General features: G+C 45.2%; 1 protein-coding gene across 2 annotated transcripts in view; it reads right to left on the bottom strand.

Moving 5' to 3' along the window:
- Positions 1 to 1548: 1548 nt before the first annotated feature.
- Positions 1549 to 18501, bottom strand: part of UNC5C (unc-5 netrin receptor C) — a 351607-nt gene continuing 334654 nt past the window's right edge. For both annotated transcript variants that reach the window (XM_047856492.1, XM_047856493.1), the window contains 4 exons: positions 11615 to 11764; positions 9219 to 9383; positions 2822 to 3000; positions 1549 to 2052 (listed from right to left, as the gene is read on the bottom strand). In XM_047856492.1, the coding sequence (XP_047712448.1) occupies positions 1887 to 2052; positions 2822 to 3000; positions 9219 to 9383; positions 11615 to 11764 (660 nt within the window). In that variant the 3' untranslated portion in view covers positions 1549 to 1886. The remainder of the gene's footprint in view (positions 2053 to 2821; positions 3001 to 9218; positions 9384 to 11614; positions 11765 to 18501) is intronic.

The following is an 18501-nucleotide window of genomic DNA, read 5'->3' as shown; positions in this document are numbered from 1 at the left end:
CCAAAAGTGAACCACGGCCATGTTTCGAAGGTTCTGATTCATACACATGGGTGCTTGTTGTTCAGTCGTGGCTTGGCTTCTGGGCTATTGACCCTTTATTTCCCACCTGTTGAATGAATGGAGTCCCTGGGTTAAAACCAAGGGCCTGTGATAATTCTCAGGAAATACCATAGTTTACACAAAGTAGTCGTTTGACTACTTTTTGGTTAATTTTTTTTTAATTTTAAAAACGTTTGATTAAGACAATAATAGAACATAACTTGCAACTAGTCAGGAAGGCAAGTGGTCCCCAAAGAGGAAAGAAAATGATAATAAAGGGATGCCACCTCTTGGTGAGCAGCACAAAGACAAGGCTGGGAAGCATGACAAATAGGTTACAGGTAAGGATCATCCTCTTCAAAGCTGGAACTATTTGGAAGGCATACTGTAGCCTGGGCAAGAGACTAGCTGGCTCTTTATTGATCCAGGTCAGCGTCCAGTGTGGGCCTCAGACTGATGAATGAGACTGGAGACATCACAGGAGAAGTCTAGCATTTTAGAACCTTGAGAATATCTAATACTTCCACCCTTTCATTGGACACGTGAGGAAACTGAGGTCCAGGGAGGTTCAATGACTTTCCCAAGGTAGCACAGCTAGACAATGACAAAGCCAGAATGTGAACTGGTTTTCCGATTGCCACTTCGGAGGCTGTTCCTCTATGCACACTGCCTCTAAAGTAGACAGAGTATCCTGGGGGAGTCAGTGTGTAATCACATAACTACAATATTCAGTGAACTTTAATAGAGAACGCTTCTCCCAACAAGACTCGGAGGAGAAAGACCTTGCCTGAGCAAGCTGAAAGAAGAGACTGACAAAGCCACTGAGCACTATCTTTCTGGTGCAGAAGGATGCAAGAAAGATAAAAGGTCAAGGAAGCAAAGCCTTTTAATTAAACTGGTGACCACGCCCACCTTATGTCAGAAGAGTGAAGCAGGTCTAGTCAATATCTAAATACTAACAGTACTGCTAACAAAAACAGAAGCTAAAAGAAAATCCTTTTACTAGAATACCTGTAAATATTCATTAATAATAATGATAATAATAATGATACCTTTAAAAAAACACCTCAAATTGCGTATTACAAACACACACGTGGTGAAGAAATGCTTGTTTGTGTGGCTGAACATGAATCACTGTCTTCCCTGCATTGCTACAGCTTTGTTCCCAGAGGGCACTAGATGGGTGCCCTCAAGGAATAAAGAGTCTTAGTTATTTCTCCTTTACACTTAGATTCTCCACCTCCCTGATACAAACAGTAACACTGGTTCTACAAGTTCTAGAAACGGAACACCAATGGAAGGATTATCTGAGACACTTGATGCACACAGTTTGTAGCAAAAGTCTGTGATTTCTCTGTAAATTACTAATCTGAAATAGACACAACAAACCGTCCACAGCTTCAACTTCAAATGATTTAAACAAAAATAGAACGAGCCATGGACAGTGTCCGCATCCCTGTCCAATTTGATGTAAACAACGTTTGTAGAAATTGGGTTTGTTAAGAAAGTTTATCCATATACCTGGATAGCAATAAAAAGCGTTTCCTAGGAAACTGTAAGATCCTGTACCACACAGCATACAGCCCAACTAAGAGGAAAATTAGGTCGATTTCTAAATTCAAGGTACAAATTTACACAATTGTTCTTAACTCCTGTGATGATGTCCGAGTAAAGTGGGCACGTGTATCAGCAGTTGTGTTATGTTTTCCTTCTCTCTCCCGCTTGCAGTCTTGCCTTTGAAACTCATCGGTCTGGGTCCATTCTGGATTTCCTTCTCAACTGTGATGCCCTGGACGGCCACAGACTCCCTGTGCATTGCCGTCCTTCATTTCCAGTCCCAGCACGAGTCAGTACTGCCCTTCCGCTGCTAAAGACACCACTGTCTCATGCCTTCCCATTTCTTCCAGGACAGCCGCCAGCATGCTCAAATTTCCATCTGGGAAGTTCTGTGCTTCCCAGAGATCCAGGATTACGCCAGTCGGGCTCGATTTGGTAGCAAAGTAATTCAAGTACCTGTAATTGGGAATGGGAGAGTGTGCTGAATGGTGAGATTTACAGATCTATTTTCTCTGTACTAAACCCTTCCGTCTCTCCATTTGTCTTTTAAGTATCCGGGTCCCACTGGAGAAGCTGTGGTTTACAGGGAGCCATCCTAAATAACTAGCACATGCTTAATTAGATCAGCCCCAGACAGATGTGATGTTTAGCTTTGTTAACCTCAACTCTGAGTAAGATAATTTAAGAGGCGAGATGTCTATGGGTCATATCCTAAACAGGAAATCAAGACACTTATGTTTTCTTTCCAACCCAGGCTCTGATCATCTTTGACAGATCATGCCATGTCTTGTGCTTGGTGGTGATGGCAACATTCCACGAAGAAGGGCTCCTGAGGTCTCTTTATAACTTGGTATCAATGCGGTGATTAGCACGTTAATTAACCATCAAGCATCAGCTCTTGTTCAACCGGAGTTGAGGAACAATTACTTTAAGTGAGTGGATATATTATTTAGGGCCATTTAGCCCATCAGCTTTGCAAAGAGGATCACAAAACCTGATCCTTATCTTGTCAGATAAGCCCAGGATATCTCTCAACAAGGTGTCTGCGAGACCAAGATGCAAGATGCAAAGAAGCCACTTAATACGGGTTTGCAGAATGACAAAAAGTAAATAGGTAAAAATAAAAGTAAACAGGTGTATGGGTAGAAAATAACAAATGTTGCCCTAAGTCTCATGGGCATCAGCCCCGGTGCTCTAACAGAAACAGGAGCCCAGCCATACCCACCTGTCCAGGTTCAGCTTATGGGCCAGCATCCGCCAGTCATGACCTCTCGTCTGCGGGGCGTCCAGGCTGCTACAGAGCTTCTGTCTGATAGGTGGAGGGATGCTGAAAGCGCTGGGTCCCGTCACGGTGGTGATGGTGCTCGCTGGGTCCAGCAGAGGCAGATCGATGCCAGTAGGCTCCTGTAGTTCGGGCACAGGAACAACACAGCATTACTTCCAAAGACAAAAGCAATCTCTGTTGAACCAATCGACATAATGCCTTGCTTTGCGCAATAAGAAGAGAATGGCCTCTTCCTGGCCGAAAGCCGGGACCTGACCTGGCTGAGAAGAAGAGGTACCTTCTGTGCTGACTTTGCACAGCCTTGAATGTATAGGTTTTCGCTCTGGGCTGGGCTTGGTGGAAGCTCTGGTAGGATTCGATAACAGCCTTTCTCTCATCCTGTTCAGGATGAAAGAGGAGAGAGGACTATCAATCCTCCTAAAGGTTTAGATTTCAAGAGGGGAGAAATGTTCGAAAGGGCAGTTCTTTGTGAATGAACAGATCTGAGATTAGGAGGCTGGGAGTTCAGAGCTTCTAGAAACTGTCTTGACCCTGAAGGGAATGCCCTGGGCAAATGCCCAAGTAAATTCTCTCTCTAACCTCTGCAGAAGAAGAGTCAGTTCTGCTTTTGTTGAATGAAATGGAACACAGCTCTCCTCCAAATGATATCAAATTAAGACTAATTTTTTACAGAAAATGGTGAACACAGTAGATTGCCTTAGGGCAAGCTTCTAATGGCATCCTCCAATTGCTGTACACCCTTATTTTTGTTCAATCTAATTTTAGGAGAGAAAATCATAAATTGGCTCTTAAAATAGTTTCAGCTCATAAAACAGCACAAATGCAAAATCTGAATTTCATCTGCAGGAGAAACTCTAATCATTTTCTGATCACTTCTGCTGGTTAGGAAAGCAAAAGCAAATGTTGCCTGGGAACTATTAAAGCAATAAAAGAAAATCCACTTAATCTACTTTAAATGTCATCTCTCTCTCCCTCTCTCTCTCTCTCTCAGAGCAGGTAACTCCTTGGTGTACATAATTAGTTGCTGGAGGGTAAACTAGACACAGTTTCAGTCATCATGAAGTCTCTGGTGTCTTGCAGAGTGCTCGGCTCAGGGGGTCAGTGCCACCACTGTCCAGAGCCCCCAAAACTGCTCCTGCCCGGTGGGGATCACTGCTGTCTGTGTCCCAGTGTTCAGTGACAGTACGTTCTGTATTCTGGGGCCAACTGCCAAGGCTCACGGCTCGGCTTGTGCAATCCCACTGCATAGGGTCCATCCAGGGACCGGGAGGGCACATGAGAGCAAAACTTTTTTTTTTTTTTTTTTTTTGCCATAATATACACGGTGGGGTTGGCCGCCATCACAGTATTTGGCCTCAAAACCCCCAAACTGACAAACGGAGACTGAGGATTCCATTTGCTCCTCTGTGCTCATTCCAGCACATGTCAGTTAAAAGACTGGTATGAATGAAACACATTAGCAACAAATGGGATTTGGGGTCCCCCAGTGAAGACGCGACTTGTAGATCTTTCCCCACATCTGACAGAGTTCCTTCCAAGGGACCCTGAAGACAGAGGAATCCTGACCTCAAGGGCACAGGACTTAAACAAAGGAGAGCAGAAGAATGACCCAGGGGCAGGTGATGGTGTTTATCAATGCATTTGTGTTGGGGATTTCTGAACCAAAGGACTTCAACACTCGTATCAGGCAAAAATGATGTATGTATGGGTTGGGAGGTGGAGGGGAAGAGAAATCACGTGGTATTTCCACAGCTTAGTGCCATCACCCGTGCTGAGATCCTGCTTGCTTCCTATCTGGACAGTAACAACAGAGCCTAGAAGGAAATGCCGCATATCCCCAGGTATGACTATCCCTTGCTGGCAGTGAAGATTAAATTTGCGCCTGAAGCAACAAGGAGTATGCTCTGTGTAGCTCAGACTTGCTTCCCCAGAGAGTATGCTTGCTGTTGGCCACATCTCCTTACTGATTACCTGTGGTCTATGCCAGACTAATCTTCCCAAAGTGCCATGCGGATGTTTCTCCCTTTTCTCTCTTATTAAAAAGCCTTAAATGCTCTTCCTACCACATGGAGTCCCGCAGTGAGGGATATCTGTGCCACCCCCCTTGGGTGGTATGAGGCCTGAGGGGCGATGCCTGCATAGTACGGGTCCAGGCCTGACATGCAGTAGGGGCCCCATCCTCCTGTTCTCCCACCACTTCACAGTCTGACCCGGTCTCAGGTTGCCTGGACAGAACTCAAACTCTCCTCAGACTGGACCACTCACTCTTCCTAGTGCCTTTTTAAAGGATGGACCTCTGATAGTTCTGCCCTTTCCCTTACTCTTTGCTGGGCAAATCCCTCAAAGTCTGGACCCAAACACATGTTGGGGTGCCTCCCCTGAACAAACCCACCGAAAGTCACCAACCTGGGACCTCTTGCAGCACCTTTCCCGGTCCACACATCTGCTCTCGGCATGTTGGCCATATTTATGTGTTATTTCTTTTGATTCCTTAAATTTCTTGGAGACGAGGGTATTTTTGTCATCCTCAGAATCCCCCTGGTACTCAGCACAGTGCCCTGCACACAGATGCTCCTCAATTCAAATTTGGTGAAATGAGAGAAAACATCTTTCCTCGTACAGAAAGGGGATAAAGGCCCATCCCACAGAGATCCCGACAGAGGCCCAACCCACAGAGTAGTGTGTTATGCAACCTTCCAGGTAAATGTGGCTAGTAATACGGCTCTTCTCACTGTTAATTCCTGAAGTAAAGGCCAGGTAAAGGCAGGCATGCCTCTCGGGAGGGTTTGTTCATGTATTCTTGTTGTCAACCTTTTCCTGATGAGTAAAAACTGTTACCACTTCATGTGGGCCTTCCAAGTCTGAGTCACCAGCCCTGTCTGCTGTGCCTATTTATTTCTGCATGGATGAAATTAGTCCAATAGGGCACAATTTTTTTGTGTCTCTTCCCAGATGGCTGACACCAGCCTTGGAGGTAAAAGAAAAATATACATCTATACTTCCATTCCCATTTCTTCTAGTAACTTCAGTTGTTATTAGTTCTTCCTTTACTTCCAGGTAAGAGTAGAGTTTACTCTTATGGAATGCTTATTACAATAATCATTTATGATATTGGTACCATCTGTCTCTGATGTTATGATTCCCTTAGTTAGACATACGATTTTTCAACATTAGCCAAACAGCTGCTGTGGGTGATGGCACACATTTTCAGTACTGGGTGGTGGAAATAACGTTCCACTCCCATACTCTGACTCTTCTTCCTAAAGCCACTTAAAAAAAAAAAAATTTCCTGGGGTGCCTGGTTGGCTCAGTCAGGTGAGCATCTGACTCTTGATTTCAGCCCAGGTCACAATCCCAGGGGCGTGGGATTGAGCCCCGTGTCGGGCTCCACACTGAGCATGGAGCCTGCTTGACATACTTTCTCTCCCTCTGCCCCCTCCCCCATTTGTGCCCTCACTTTCTTAAAACAAAACAAAACAAAACAAAACAAAACAAAACAACAGCAACTAGATTTTCCTAATGATTGTTTAAATGGGTTCTAGAAAACTGAAGAGTAAGTGCATGAGATGAGTACAGCAGATGTACACAAAGATTATTCTAGCAAATGTAGGAAATTATAACTGTTACTATTATCTGGAAATCTGTTAGTAAAACAATTGACTAATACTGCCTCCTCAAGTTCCACCTTTTTCAGGGTTGAAAGCTATGAACTAAAGCAAGGTATAAAAAACCAGCCTGGGAACATAAGCTATCTCCTTTACCCTGAGAACTAATATTTATTTATTTACTTATTGAGATTTATTTTCCATTCATTTCTTTTTACAGTGGCTGGCGGAGGTTTTATTTTATTATTTTGATAAAAAGGGAATCTAAAGTTTAATTTGATGACAGATGCCACAGCTTGCAAAGGCAGAGTTTACTCAAGAATTCAGTGATCCTAATAGCATTGGTGGGAGCAGTAATGGTGAACATCAACTGAACATGTGCTGTAAGCCAAGTTCTGTTCAGTGCACTTACTACCATTCACTCGTTCCATTCTCACAACAGACCCAAAACTTCATGCTATTATTATATCAATTTACATAGGAGGAAACTGAGGCAAGAGGGGTTAAGTAATGGCCCATATCCCCATGGAACTGTCCATTTGGGAATTTCCTACCAGAGGTCTTTGCGTACAGCTACAACTAAATGGAAGGTCTGAAGAGTCTTTAAATTTCCCTCTCTTCTCTACACTACTTTTTCCTCTGGTGTTGAAGGATAGCATCCCTGTTCTTACTCTGCCCATATCCCTCTTAAAAAAAAAAAAAAGAAAGAAAGAAAAAGTTAAACCTTTAATTACTTACATTTGGGCATGCATTCATGCCCATACTTTTACTCTTTCAGACATTTTCATTAAACCCCATCTCTGTGAGACTAAAGACTTTGTCTCTCCTTCAGGAATCTCTGGCCAAAGCACCCAGTGAAGAACAACTGTCTGGCTCTTGACATCACCATGGTCTATGTCAAGCACAGCCTGGTCTCCCTGGGGGGCAACAGGTCCTTTCTGACTAGACAGGCCAAGGGCTATGGCTTTATAAATGACTGCTGGTGACTGCCTTGAGTGGTGGGTGGCTGGGGGGCGGGGGCAGCACATTCCTGGCAAGTCAGCTCATTCTTGGAAGATAGCACTTTGGAACTACAACCCCAGCCCACCTGCCAGCTAGCCGTGTGACCCTAGGAAGGAGCCCTGTGCGGGAGAAAGGCACCACAAATGGTGCCTTTTCTCTGTTTGGTTACGGTTTGTCAGTCACAGTGTACCCCTACTTGGGGCTTTTGATGAGGATAGGGGGCTCAGGGCTCTCCAGATCAATTGTTCAGAGCCGAGCCTTGCTCCTCAACATCAGTACCCAGCCCCACGCGTCTGTCCCCCTCTGTGGGCCGCATGCACCCGCATTCAAATGCTAACCACGGCGGTGGGACTCAGTGACCCAGAAGTAAAAGCAGCAGAGTGCCCCATAATACCCAAAGTCATCTGACTCCAGTCATTTCTGACCCTCCCTTGGTTAAATGCGCTTGTGCGTCACGCGCGGGCAAAGGCCTCCGAAGCCACAGAAGGGATGGCCTCTCTGAGCTGACCGCCACCAAGTTGCAAAAGAAATCACCTTTCCTCTACGTTGGCACAAGGAAAGTCCTTAAGTTGGGCTTACACTATGCAAAACTCTTTTCCCAGCGTGGGGCTGGCGGCCCTGGGGGAGGGGCGCGCCAACAGCTCTCTTTCACTGGCGGCCGTGCCTCGTCCAGCTTTTCATCAGGCCGCGAACGTTCGCACTGAACTGAAAGCAGGCATCAAAGGAGCAGACCTCCTCGCCCCCCTCCCAAATTCCGCGGCCTTTGTTGTCCCTGGAGCTGGGCGGTTATTGAACTCTGCAGACCCGCTGGGCCCGGAAAGTGAAAACACCCTCCGGAACCAGCAGGGGTGGTGCTGTGTGCCTGGGAGATCGGGCCTGCGCACCGGAGGGCCGGGCGGTTGCCATGGCGCCCTGACACCGAGATCATTCCTTATGAATGTCACCGGGGTCTGTGACTAAAGTTGTTTATGAGTCAAAAGTCTCCCGAAACTACAGCAGGAAGTGATGGCCGAGGCCGGGCAGGCTGTGGGAAAGGAGGCTGGAGCATCCCGGAGCGGACGGACTCCCCCCTCCTCGGTTTGCTATGGAAGACAGCCCTCAAATGCAACATGGAGCGCGCCACACGGCGCAGGGCCACATTTCATTCGTCACCGCGCGTGACACCGCGAGGGAGAAGCCGTCTTTTAAATCACAGGCCGTCCCGCTGTAGTTTTAAAAATACGACAGTCCTGCGCTTTGTGGTTCAGCAAGCAGCGCGGGGCTGGGCTCCTCGAGGCCCCAGGAAATGTTGCCTTCTGACCATTTGCCTGATTCCTTTTCCTTTGTTCCTCCAGGGTGCAGGGTTTCTACTGTTCAAAAGGAGGACGGGGAGAGTATGGCGCTCCGAGGGGACGCTCTGGGAAAAGTTACTCCGTGTACACGCTGCTTAAATTAAACCTTACACTTGAAATTCAGATCTGTTGTAAAAAGTTAGAACACGATCCTTAAATGCATGTCACTAAATATAAAAGCCTTCTTTCTCCAAAAGGATTTCCTATTATATTCTTTTATATCTCTGGCTCCCTGTGTTCATTAAAAATAGTATTCTATTAATAAATAGGACCTACAGGAAGCTTCTCAGGACTTCCCACATGGTCTATGCTGAGATACCTTTATCCTCCACACCCCCTCTCCCTCCCAAGGTCGTTCTTTCCCCTGATTTCAGAGGCAGCCAAGAAAGAGCTTCTTACCTCTGACACGGTGCAGTTTAGCTGGAAGATCTGCCCTTCTCCTTCCACCTGTCGCACGCAGAGCTTGCAAACCAGTTCCACTGTGTTCAGGCTGAATCTTTCCAAGGTGAAAGTGCAGTGGAGGTTTCTTTGAGACCCACTCCATATATGATAAAAAGGAATTTCCTAAAGGGTATACAAACGTTAACCACCAGTGAGGGGCTAATACCAAAAGCGACTCTCAGACACTGCACGGCCAAGTCCTTTTCTCAGGATTACAAGTGACCTTATTTCACCCTCACAACAGGCTTAGGGGTAGGGACACTCCAACCCGCTTTTCAGATGAAAAAACTGAGGCCCAGAGATGTTAAATCTGCCACCCTCCAATCCCACAGCTAGTAAGTGGCAGAGTTGAGATATGAACCCAGGGGGTCAGCCTCCAGAATCCATTTACCTAACCAGTCTGCACTTCTCTGTCATTTACAAAAGAAGCCATTGTAAGTGATTTTTCAAAAGTTTAGCAATTCCCAAAATAAAACCTACACACTCCAGTCATTGCTCATTAAAAGGAATCCCTGCCGTGGTATTCTGGAGAAAAGCAAAGAAAGTCTAAAGGGTAAAGCACTGATCTAGTTCGCTTTCATGCCTATATGCCCCCTCTGCACAGGACAGGGGGGAAAGTCAGAACTCACTGCAAGTGGGAAACTGTGGGCTGCCGATTAGCTGCCAGAGAAAATCCTTGGCCTAAAAAGCGTCAAGCCTCTAACAGACATAAATTTTCTAAAATTCTAGACCACCTTAAAGAGCCCATCCTAGAATCTTGTTCCCACAAAGGAAAGAAAAGGTTGATACGTTTAAAAAAAAAAGGTGGGGTGAAGTGGGGGTGGGGGGAGAACAATGGTGGTTAAGAACTAAGGCTCTGGAGCCAAATTCAGTACAAATGCGAACACTCTCCCCTTGCCTATTTGGTGACGTGGGGTAAGATAATCTTTCCGTGCCTCAGTTTCCTTATCTGTGAAAAGGTAAGCGAAAGAGTAGCCTAATCATAGACCTACTGGGGTTGAATGAGATAAACCAAAGTGCAGGAGTGTCTGGAAGATGTTACAAGTTCAGCCAGTTTAAGGCTTAGCTTGAACTAATAGCAGATTATCATTATTATTAAAATAGTATTTTCCATTATGATTGCACAAAGGACACAGTTCATAAAAGGGAAATATTTCTGGGGTTTTATGGCAGTTGCAAAATAAGAGAAGCAAGCAAAGGAAGATATTTAATGAGAAAGTCAAAAGCCTGATCCCTCTACCAAGTGCTGAGTTATACGGAAGGGTGTGGTATGCACCCCTTATGAAAGCTTCAGGCTGTTAGCAAGCTAAGAAATTTGTTTCCCACAGTTTATATTTAAGTACTAGATATATGAGACTAAGAATGAACTAGAAACCTTCCCTTCACTCTTAGTATGTTTACTGACTTGTATCAGTAAGTCGCACCCAGCTTAGCTGCAGTGCTGGGGTGTGGGATTGGATTTGTGTGCATGTAGACACGAATTCACAGATTATCCAAGTGCCTGCATCTCCTGGGACTGGGTATGAGGCTAGAGATTGCATTGCACAGCCTCCTGAGAGCTCGGGCTCAGAGATGCGGGGGTACGGGGGCAGTGAACAACCCTTGGAGAGGCCTCTGCTTTCCCCATGTATCCATGCAGTGAGATTTTGGACCAGTATTTTTATGCTATTATTTAATAAAATCCTGACCACATTTTATTTTCAGGTGCTATTTCCACTTCCAAATTGGTGTTCCTTCCAAGTTTTCAATGTAAATGTATTTTCCTAGCAAGGCTGAGGCTTAATTTGTGTCACATGTGATAACACGGTTCTTCTGTTTTTCCTTATGAAGGCATTTTTGAGACTGTTCTGGTCAGTTCGATGTTAGCATTTATTCTGAAAATGAATTGAAATGATGGACTTGGAAGTCCTTTTTACTAAAAATAGAACAATAACAGTACAATTATTTGAAGGAGAAATATGAAAAAAATTATTTCAAATATTCTATAATATTTTTCAAAAATCCTAAACTCGAAACCATTTTAGAGAAACAACTACCGATGCAGGATTAATTTCAAGAGAGGAATATCTGATTTCTAAATAACTTTGGACCTTTTTCCTTTTTTAAAAATGTTTACTTATGTATTTTTGAGAGATGGAGAGAGAGAGAGAGAGAGAGAGAGAGAGAGAGAGAACGAACCCCAAGCAGGCTCAGCACTGTCAGCACTGAGCCCAATGCGGGCTTGAACTCAGGAACCATGAGGTCATGACCTGAACCGAAACCAAGAGTCAGACAACCAACTGAGCCACCCAGGCACCCCTAGACTTCTTTCTTGGAGCTGTCTCCAGTCCTTTGGTTCAGTCTGGGAACCTTACCTGATATTTTGCCAGTAATTTGCTTTTCCAGAGGGAATGGGTGATATCGTGAATCGACAGGCGCAGGTTGTGGGTGCTGCCTTTAAAATGAAGAGCCTTAGGTTCTTCTAGGAGCTGTCCTCCCATCTGTCTCTCAAGCTGCAATACCTCCTACAATGACATGTCCAAAGTCAAAAGCAAATTACTGAATCGTATGCCTTCTGCTGGCCGGCCGTCTCATCAAATGCGTAATGTTTCCTCACCGGGCCGCCCCCACACCACAACCAACTGGTACAGACTCCCTCTTCTGCAGCCTGGAAACCCTCCAATTGAAGCCCCTGCCAGTTTGTTTGTGACTGGATCCACCTGACCATCAATAATCTACATCATATGCTGTGAAGCAAATTCAGTACAGGCTGCATTTTCCAATGGACGAGTGGAAGATTTAATCAAATCCTGGAAAACAACAATCAGAGCCCCAAATGGGAAGAACTCCAAATGAAAGAAAAAAAGAGGTAGGAATATAGATAAACAGTTGAAGTAAGTGGATTTTCAATGAACTTTTAGGGCAAAGGGCAACCCCCTAGAAAACAAACCCGTGTCTTGGACCTGGTAAAACCAGCCAACAAGTAAAGACCTGGAATTCATTTTGGGCATTTTTTCGATTTTTTATAGTTTCTTTACGTACAGAAATAATAACATTTTTTGCTTAAAATTATCCATCGCACACTTCTTGATCATCAAAAATATATATACTCATTATATGTCCTATTAGAGGAAAATATACTAATACAAATTAGGAAAGTCTGTCAGCACCGAATATTGAACTAAAGAGTTACTCAAAGTTGAAAAACAATGACCTCATCTTTCAAGAACCGCGGCTGATCAAAAAATTTGCTAAGTAACTTTACTTATGCTATAAAGATGTAACATGAAGACAAATTCTAAATCTACTTCCATTCCTCAAACAAGCTAATGGGAGTTAACGAAGCATTTCCAAGTACAGCTGCAATTATCCAAACAGCAGCAAACCATAAGTTACCAATGAACAAAATATCCCGAGTCTCTGTGGTTGGAACCATCCTGTGTACTTTGCTTCCCTCACGCTTTAAAAGTTTTAGTGACACACATATGTAGGCAATTTGTGATCTTTCTTCCTTCCTTCCTTTCTTTCAGGGTTCAGGAAAATAATGGATTTTATAAAAATATAAATGCAAACCACTAACTTATTTTTTTGGTGACATTTCAGTTGAAAGCATGGGGTTCAAGAACACAGGCGCTCATTCAGGTCCTTCTACACGCACCTATCAGGCACCTACCGGGGTACCAAGCACAGATGGGTCACAGTGGAAAATTGTGAGGATGGGAACCAGATTGCCCGGAAATACATCCACGTTGCATTTGTTGAATGAATTCTAACCCATGCACATGGAGCCCCATAAGAGCAGAGCTTACCAACATCATTGATTAGCTGTAAATAGCTCATTTCTAGCTGCTTCTTAGTGGTTCTGAGCATCCATCATCTTTGAGCCAGGCCACTATTCTGAACAATGCAAGCTGCTGAAAGGTCCTCTAAGATGTAGGAAATACTAGGATCGTGTGGAAAATGGTCTCAGACATGGGTTCCTCTAATTAGTGTTTAATGGAAGAGAAGAGGCAACAGCATGTTGACAGAGAGACGAGCATGGTCCAGCTGCTTCAGAATATTTACATTTAGAGTATTCCACCTTGCTGACTGATGAGTAGCTATTACTTGTGACAGGAGTCTGAGCAGTCGGCCAACTCTCAACCGGTCAAACTTCTACCAGGACACATATGTTGTGCCCTGGCTCTGCTGCACCCACAGCTCGGCGGGCTCCGAGGGTCCCCACTGAGCCACACCAACCTACCCAACCCAGCACTGCACACACGTTCCTCGTGGGACACTTCACCCTCCATTCCTCCACAAGAATCTGGCCATGTGGAAATGAAGACGAATGAGAAAAGTGAGGGTTAATTGCAGTTTCTTCTGCTTCGGCAGCAAGGCATAATGAGCTTATGTTGATCATGTTCGGTGTCTAGTTAGCATAATAGGGAAAGCTGATGTTCCCAGTGAACCTGGCACCTGACAAATTCTAAAGCTAAAATGATGTTTGTTTATAAGCCGTTAGAAGAAAAGAAACATAATTAGAAATCTTTGAGATTACAGTCATGCCAATCAATCAGTTCTAGCTTCTTTCCAGTACACCCTAATTACCTCATCAAGACGTCTAAAGAGCAATCGATAGTAATTATCTGATTACTATAGATCTTCATTAAGTCCAAATTATCTCCCTGGGATGTCTAAAAGAAGATGCATTGTATTCTGGGAGGAAATTGTACCCAACAATGTATAATCCACACCCCATTCCTACAATCAACATAGATTGCCAGAGGATATGGAGAACATTATCAGTTTTCTTGGCGGGGAGGACCATTGAAAAAAACCTCAACTGCCTATTGGCCATGACCTTGGAGCCAAGAAATCTAATACCACATTTGAATGCAAAGTCTGGGTTGGAGTCAGCCCAAGAATAAGGCTCAGTCCTTGGTTTCTTTGGCCTTGACCTCAAAAGTCATGTTGAGTGTTCTCACTAGTGGGAAAAGACTGGGCTGGCTTGAGCCTTTCCCCCTCCTCCTCCTTCCTCTTCTTCTTCTTTTTTGAGAGAAAGTACCAAGTCAAATGCCATTTTAAAGATAACAGAGCCAAAGAACACATCTCTACATTCTTAAGCTCTCTGATACAAACAAAGCTGCTGACCTCTCTGGGAGGAACCTAACTTTTTTGTCCTCTTTGATTACGCATGAACCCTGGTGAAAGATAAACTACCCATGGCAATGTACTCATGCTTAAAGCAGAGGCCTCTCTGACAAGAGACTGCTGGCTCTTCACTGCTACCTCTGGGAGAAATTGGCCCTGGAATAAATGATTCAGTAAGGAATATCCTTACCAACCTTAAATTTAATGTTCCCTGAAACGTAGCAACTGATATCACACTCAGCATGTTTGACTTCAAGGAAACGTAACAAAATAGAGGAGAAGACAAGAACCAAAGCACAAATTGAAAATATCAAAATGTGAGTTAAAGATATTGTATTCAATAAATAAAACAAGTCTTTGGAAACTAAAATCATCTACAACTACATGAGTCAGAGATGACTTAACACATAGAGCAAATCCCATATACAGCTGACCCTTGAGCAACACAGATTTGAACTTCAGGTGTTCTCTTACCGATTTTTGGGGGGACAAATGATGAACAGTACTGTAAATGTATTTTCTCTTATGATTTTCTTAATAACATTTTCTTTTCTGTAGCTCACTTTATTGTAAGAATACAGTATGGAAAGCACATAACATACAAAATATGTGTTAATCGCCATTCATGTTACTGGTGAGGCTTCCAGTCAACAGTAGTTAACTTTTGGGGGAGTCAAAAGTTATATGCAGATTTTCAGTTGCACAGGGGTGTTTCCCATTGCTCTCATATTGTTCAAGGGTCAACTACATAAATTTTGTATCAGAGGGAGAAGAAGCAAGCCCACTTGATACAATGGTCAGGCTTGTGTTCCTATTGTTAAGGTCTTAAGTGTTATAATTTCAGATGTATGACATAGCAGATCGCGGTTAAAAATATGCTGTAACTTGTATTTCAAAAAGCTTGATTTTCTGCATTCCTTCTGCATGAAATCATTTTGTTATATATATGATACACATAAGTAAGATGACATAAAAATAACAAATGTATGAATCAATAAGATATAGCTTTAGAGTTAAATGCTTTCCTCTCCTTAATCTTCCTGAGAGCATTCATTCAACATCAGTCAAACACACATGCCCTGCCGGGAAGCATGTCAGGCTCTGGGGCACACAGATGAGCCAGTCCCCGACCCTGCCTTATACCACTCACGGCGGGGAGACTGCTATGTAATTGTGTAACCCTAACGGCTGTTGCTTAGCTCTAAGACAGCTTCCAGACTGGATCACAGGTTAGGGTATTTGGATCACAGGTTGCCTTTGGATCACAGGTTAGGGTATTTCACCCACCTTAAAAGAGAGCAAGAACAAAATATATTTAAGGTCAAAAGATTTAGTTAGACTTAAGAAAAATACAGTGACCTTGGAAAGAAATGCCATACTAGGAATTAGGATCATCTAGGCTCTTTGCTCTCAGGGATCTAAATGTCATCTTCTTATGCAAAGGTCGTCCCCCGCTCTTAGCAGCACTCCACCTCGGGGCCTTATTTTGGCCCTGGGTGACCACCTGTTGCTTTAATGAGCTTGCTCTAAGAGAAGAGGTCACTTTCTGACTTCTTCGTCACTTCTGTCTCCATCCTGCAACTTGAAAAGACTCTCTCAGGAGTCAGTTATTGGCAGAGGTGTCTCTAGCCCATCTCTCTGTGGGAACACATGCAAGACCCCAGTCGTAAAGGCACCAGGAGCAGGCCCCTGTGCGTGTGAGTCCGTGCGCACCGGGATCTGAGCAGTCCTGCAGGATGGCTCCTTCCTCAGCTCCGTGGCTGCCCAGCACAGGCTCTTCAGTGGCCCTGAGTGAGGGCTCTATTGATTCAGGGGGCCCGTGAGGGATCGCTCGAAAGGCAGGGACACGAGATTCCACAGTAGAAACAAGCGGCTTGCACAATAACCAATTAAACCAAGACATTATCCATGCCAAGCTATTAGCCTGGGCCACTTAAGAGCCACAATAAATCTAAGCTGTTTTAAAGGCCTGTGCGTACGTACAAAGGGAGCACCTCTGGCCTGTACCCAGAGCTCTCCCAGGCTCTTAGCCTTGAGGATCAGCTCTCATTAAGGCCTCACTGGGCAAGGAGAGTGGAAGGAGCCTTACAGCTCCCACACTCTGGTTTTCCTAACCCCAGAATTTTTTGTGCGGCATTATTGCTGGGGTTAGACCACATCTGCCTCCAGGCCACTTGAGTGTCAGTCTCTCAAGGAGCTCACAGGAAAGCCCCCAGGCGACAGAGCTGCTGGCACTGGAGATACTTGAAGCACTTGTTTAAGAATGTGAGAAGTCTCTGCCCGAGGGGACTTTTTGCCAGGAACTGTGTGCAGTGCTGGGGCCCTGGCTCTGCTCCCCACACTCTGTGCTCACCCTCCTCTCACTCAGAAACCTGCCTCTTCTCTCCCCAAGGCTCCCAACCATCCATACCCTCTCCTTTGTTGGAGACACTTGTTTTAGCTTCCAGTTCCTCAAGAAGTGCCATTAGCCATTAGCTCCCCTACCCCTCTCTGTTTTCCCACCTTGCCCTCCTGGCCCTCCTTTCCTTTATTAGAAATCTTATCAGCTAGAGAAAGGAGGAAGCAAATGATTAAACTCGAAGCTCCTATAATGCATTAACATTTCTTCTGGAAGAAAGAAGGTTGGAAGGAGGTTAAATCAAGGCTTTGTTTTATGTTGTCTGGCTTTGTTCTCTGTATTGTGGGGCTGTGATTTGTCTGTGCACTCTTTACTCTTGGAAACAGAAAGCCTTGAATTGGCTGTGCTTAGTGCTGCCGAGGAAGCTCCGGGACGGTGGCGCTGGGAACCCGAGCACGTAAGCCTTCTACTCCCCAGGTTTTCAGCCCCGGTTGGCCATGCCACTCTGCAGACAGGGACCCACACTCCACGTTCTGTCCCCGGCACCCGACCAAGCACTGGAGACTGTGTTGTGCAGTTCAAGACCCGTGCACCGCCTTCACCACGTTTGCATCGCGTGGGCCAGGGGTCTCGAGGCCCAAACCCAGCAGACCTGCAGCCTGCCCATGCGCTAAACCTCAGAAGACCAACCCTCAAGGGTCGTGCTGGCTTGTGTTGGAGAAAAAAAATCACATCTCCGTTCAGACTTCGTGGAACCTGCCTTGCTCCTGTTAATTCTTGAATTCCTTGTGAAGACCTGCCCTTGTCATCGGGGATGAGAAATTCCTCTTTTTGCTACTGAGGCTTTCTCCGCGGTCGCCCCCACAGCTGTGGGCCTGCGTGCTTCCCAGGCAGAGGCCACAGAGAGCAGCTGTCCTTCTCTGCTGTGCCCTGCCAGCTTCTCGGCCAAGCTGCTCTCTGTTCCCACGTGCTGACTGCTCCTCTGGCCTGCGGGCCTCTGGCTGCGGAGCCCAGTGGGGCACATCCAAGTGTCGGCCACCTCTCCCACCTGCTCGGGTCACCACCGCCTCACTTTGCCACCTATTCTTCCTGCGCTCACACCAGGGTGCCGCGCTCCCCCCACTGAGTTTGTCTGCCATACTTCATCCCTCATAATAACGAGGCTGGACGCCCATGACCATGTGCAAACATTTCCCGTCAAGTCACTTGGTTTCCAGGGCTCTGCTTGCTGCTCCCGCAGCTGCCGCTGCCACGAATGCTTGGTCTGAGCTGCCACTTCCAGCCTGCCCAGTCAGGGCACCTTGTGACACTTTTAAAGCAAAACGCCAGAGTGTGGCACTCGAGGAAGTGATGGTGTCCCTTGTCTACCTCTGGGCGTACTTCTAAGGAAAAGGTGATCTCTCACATCTCCGTAATTAGCAATAGAACTTTTTAGGTTGTTCTAGAGCCTCTGAAGTCATCTTGTATTCCTTTGCACCACTGAACATGTTATTCTTTGATTTCTACATTAGTTCCTATTTTTGCAGTAAGAAATTACCATAAACCCAAATGACTCTAAACAACACACATTTATTACTTTACAGTTGTGTAGATCCAAAGTCTGACCACCAGACCCACTGAGCTAAAAAGTCAAGGTGTTGGTAAGGCTGCCTTCCTTTTTGGAAGCTCTAGGGGAGAATTTGCTTTTTTGTCTTTTCTACCTTCCAGAGATTGACTACATTCTTTGGCTCAGGATCCTCTTCCTCCATCTTCAAAGTCACCACTGGCACATTTCTCTGGTCTCTCCTTCAT

This window comes from Prionailurus viverrinus, chromosome B1 (assembly GCF_022837055.1).
Source record: "Prionailurus viverrinus isolate Anna chromosome B1, UM_Priviv_1.0, whole genome shotgun sequence".
Taxonomy (NCBI): domain Eukaryota; kingdom Metazoa; phylum Chordata; class Mammalia; order Carnivora; family Felidae; genus Prionailurus; species Prionailurus viverrinus.
Note: the sequence above shows the minus strand (reverse complement) of the source record. Positions and strands in the feature narration are given on the sequence as shown.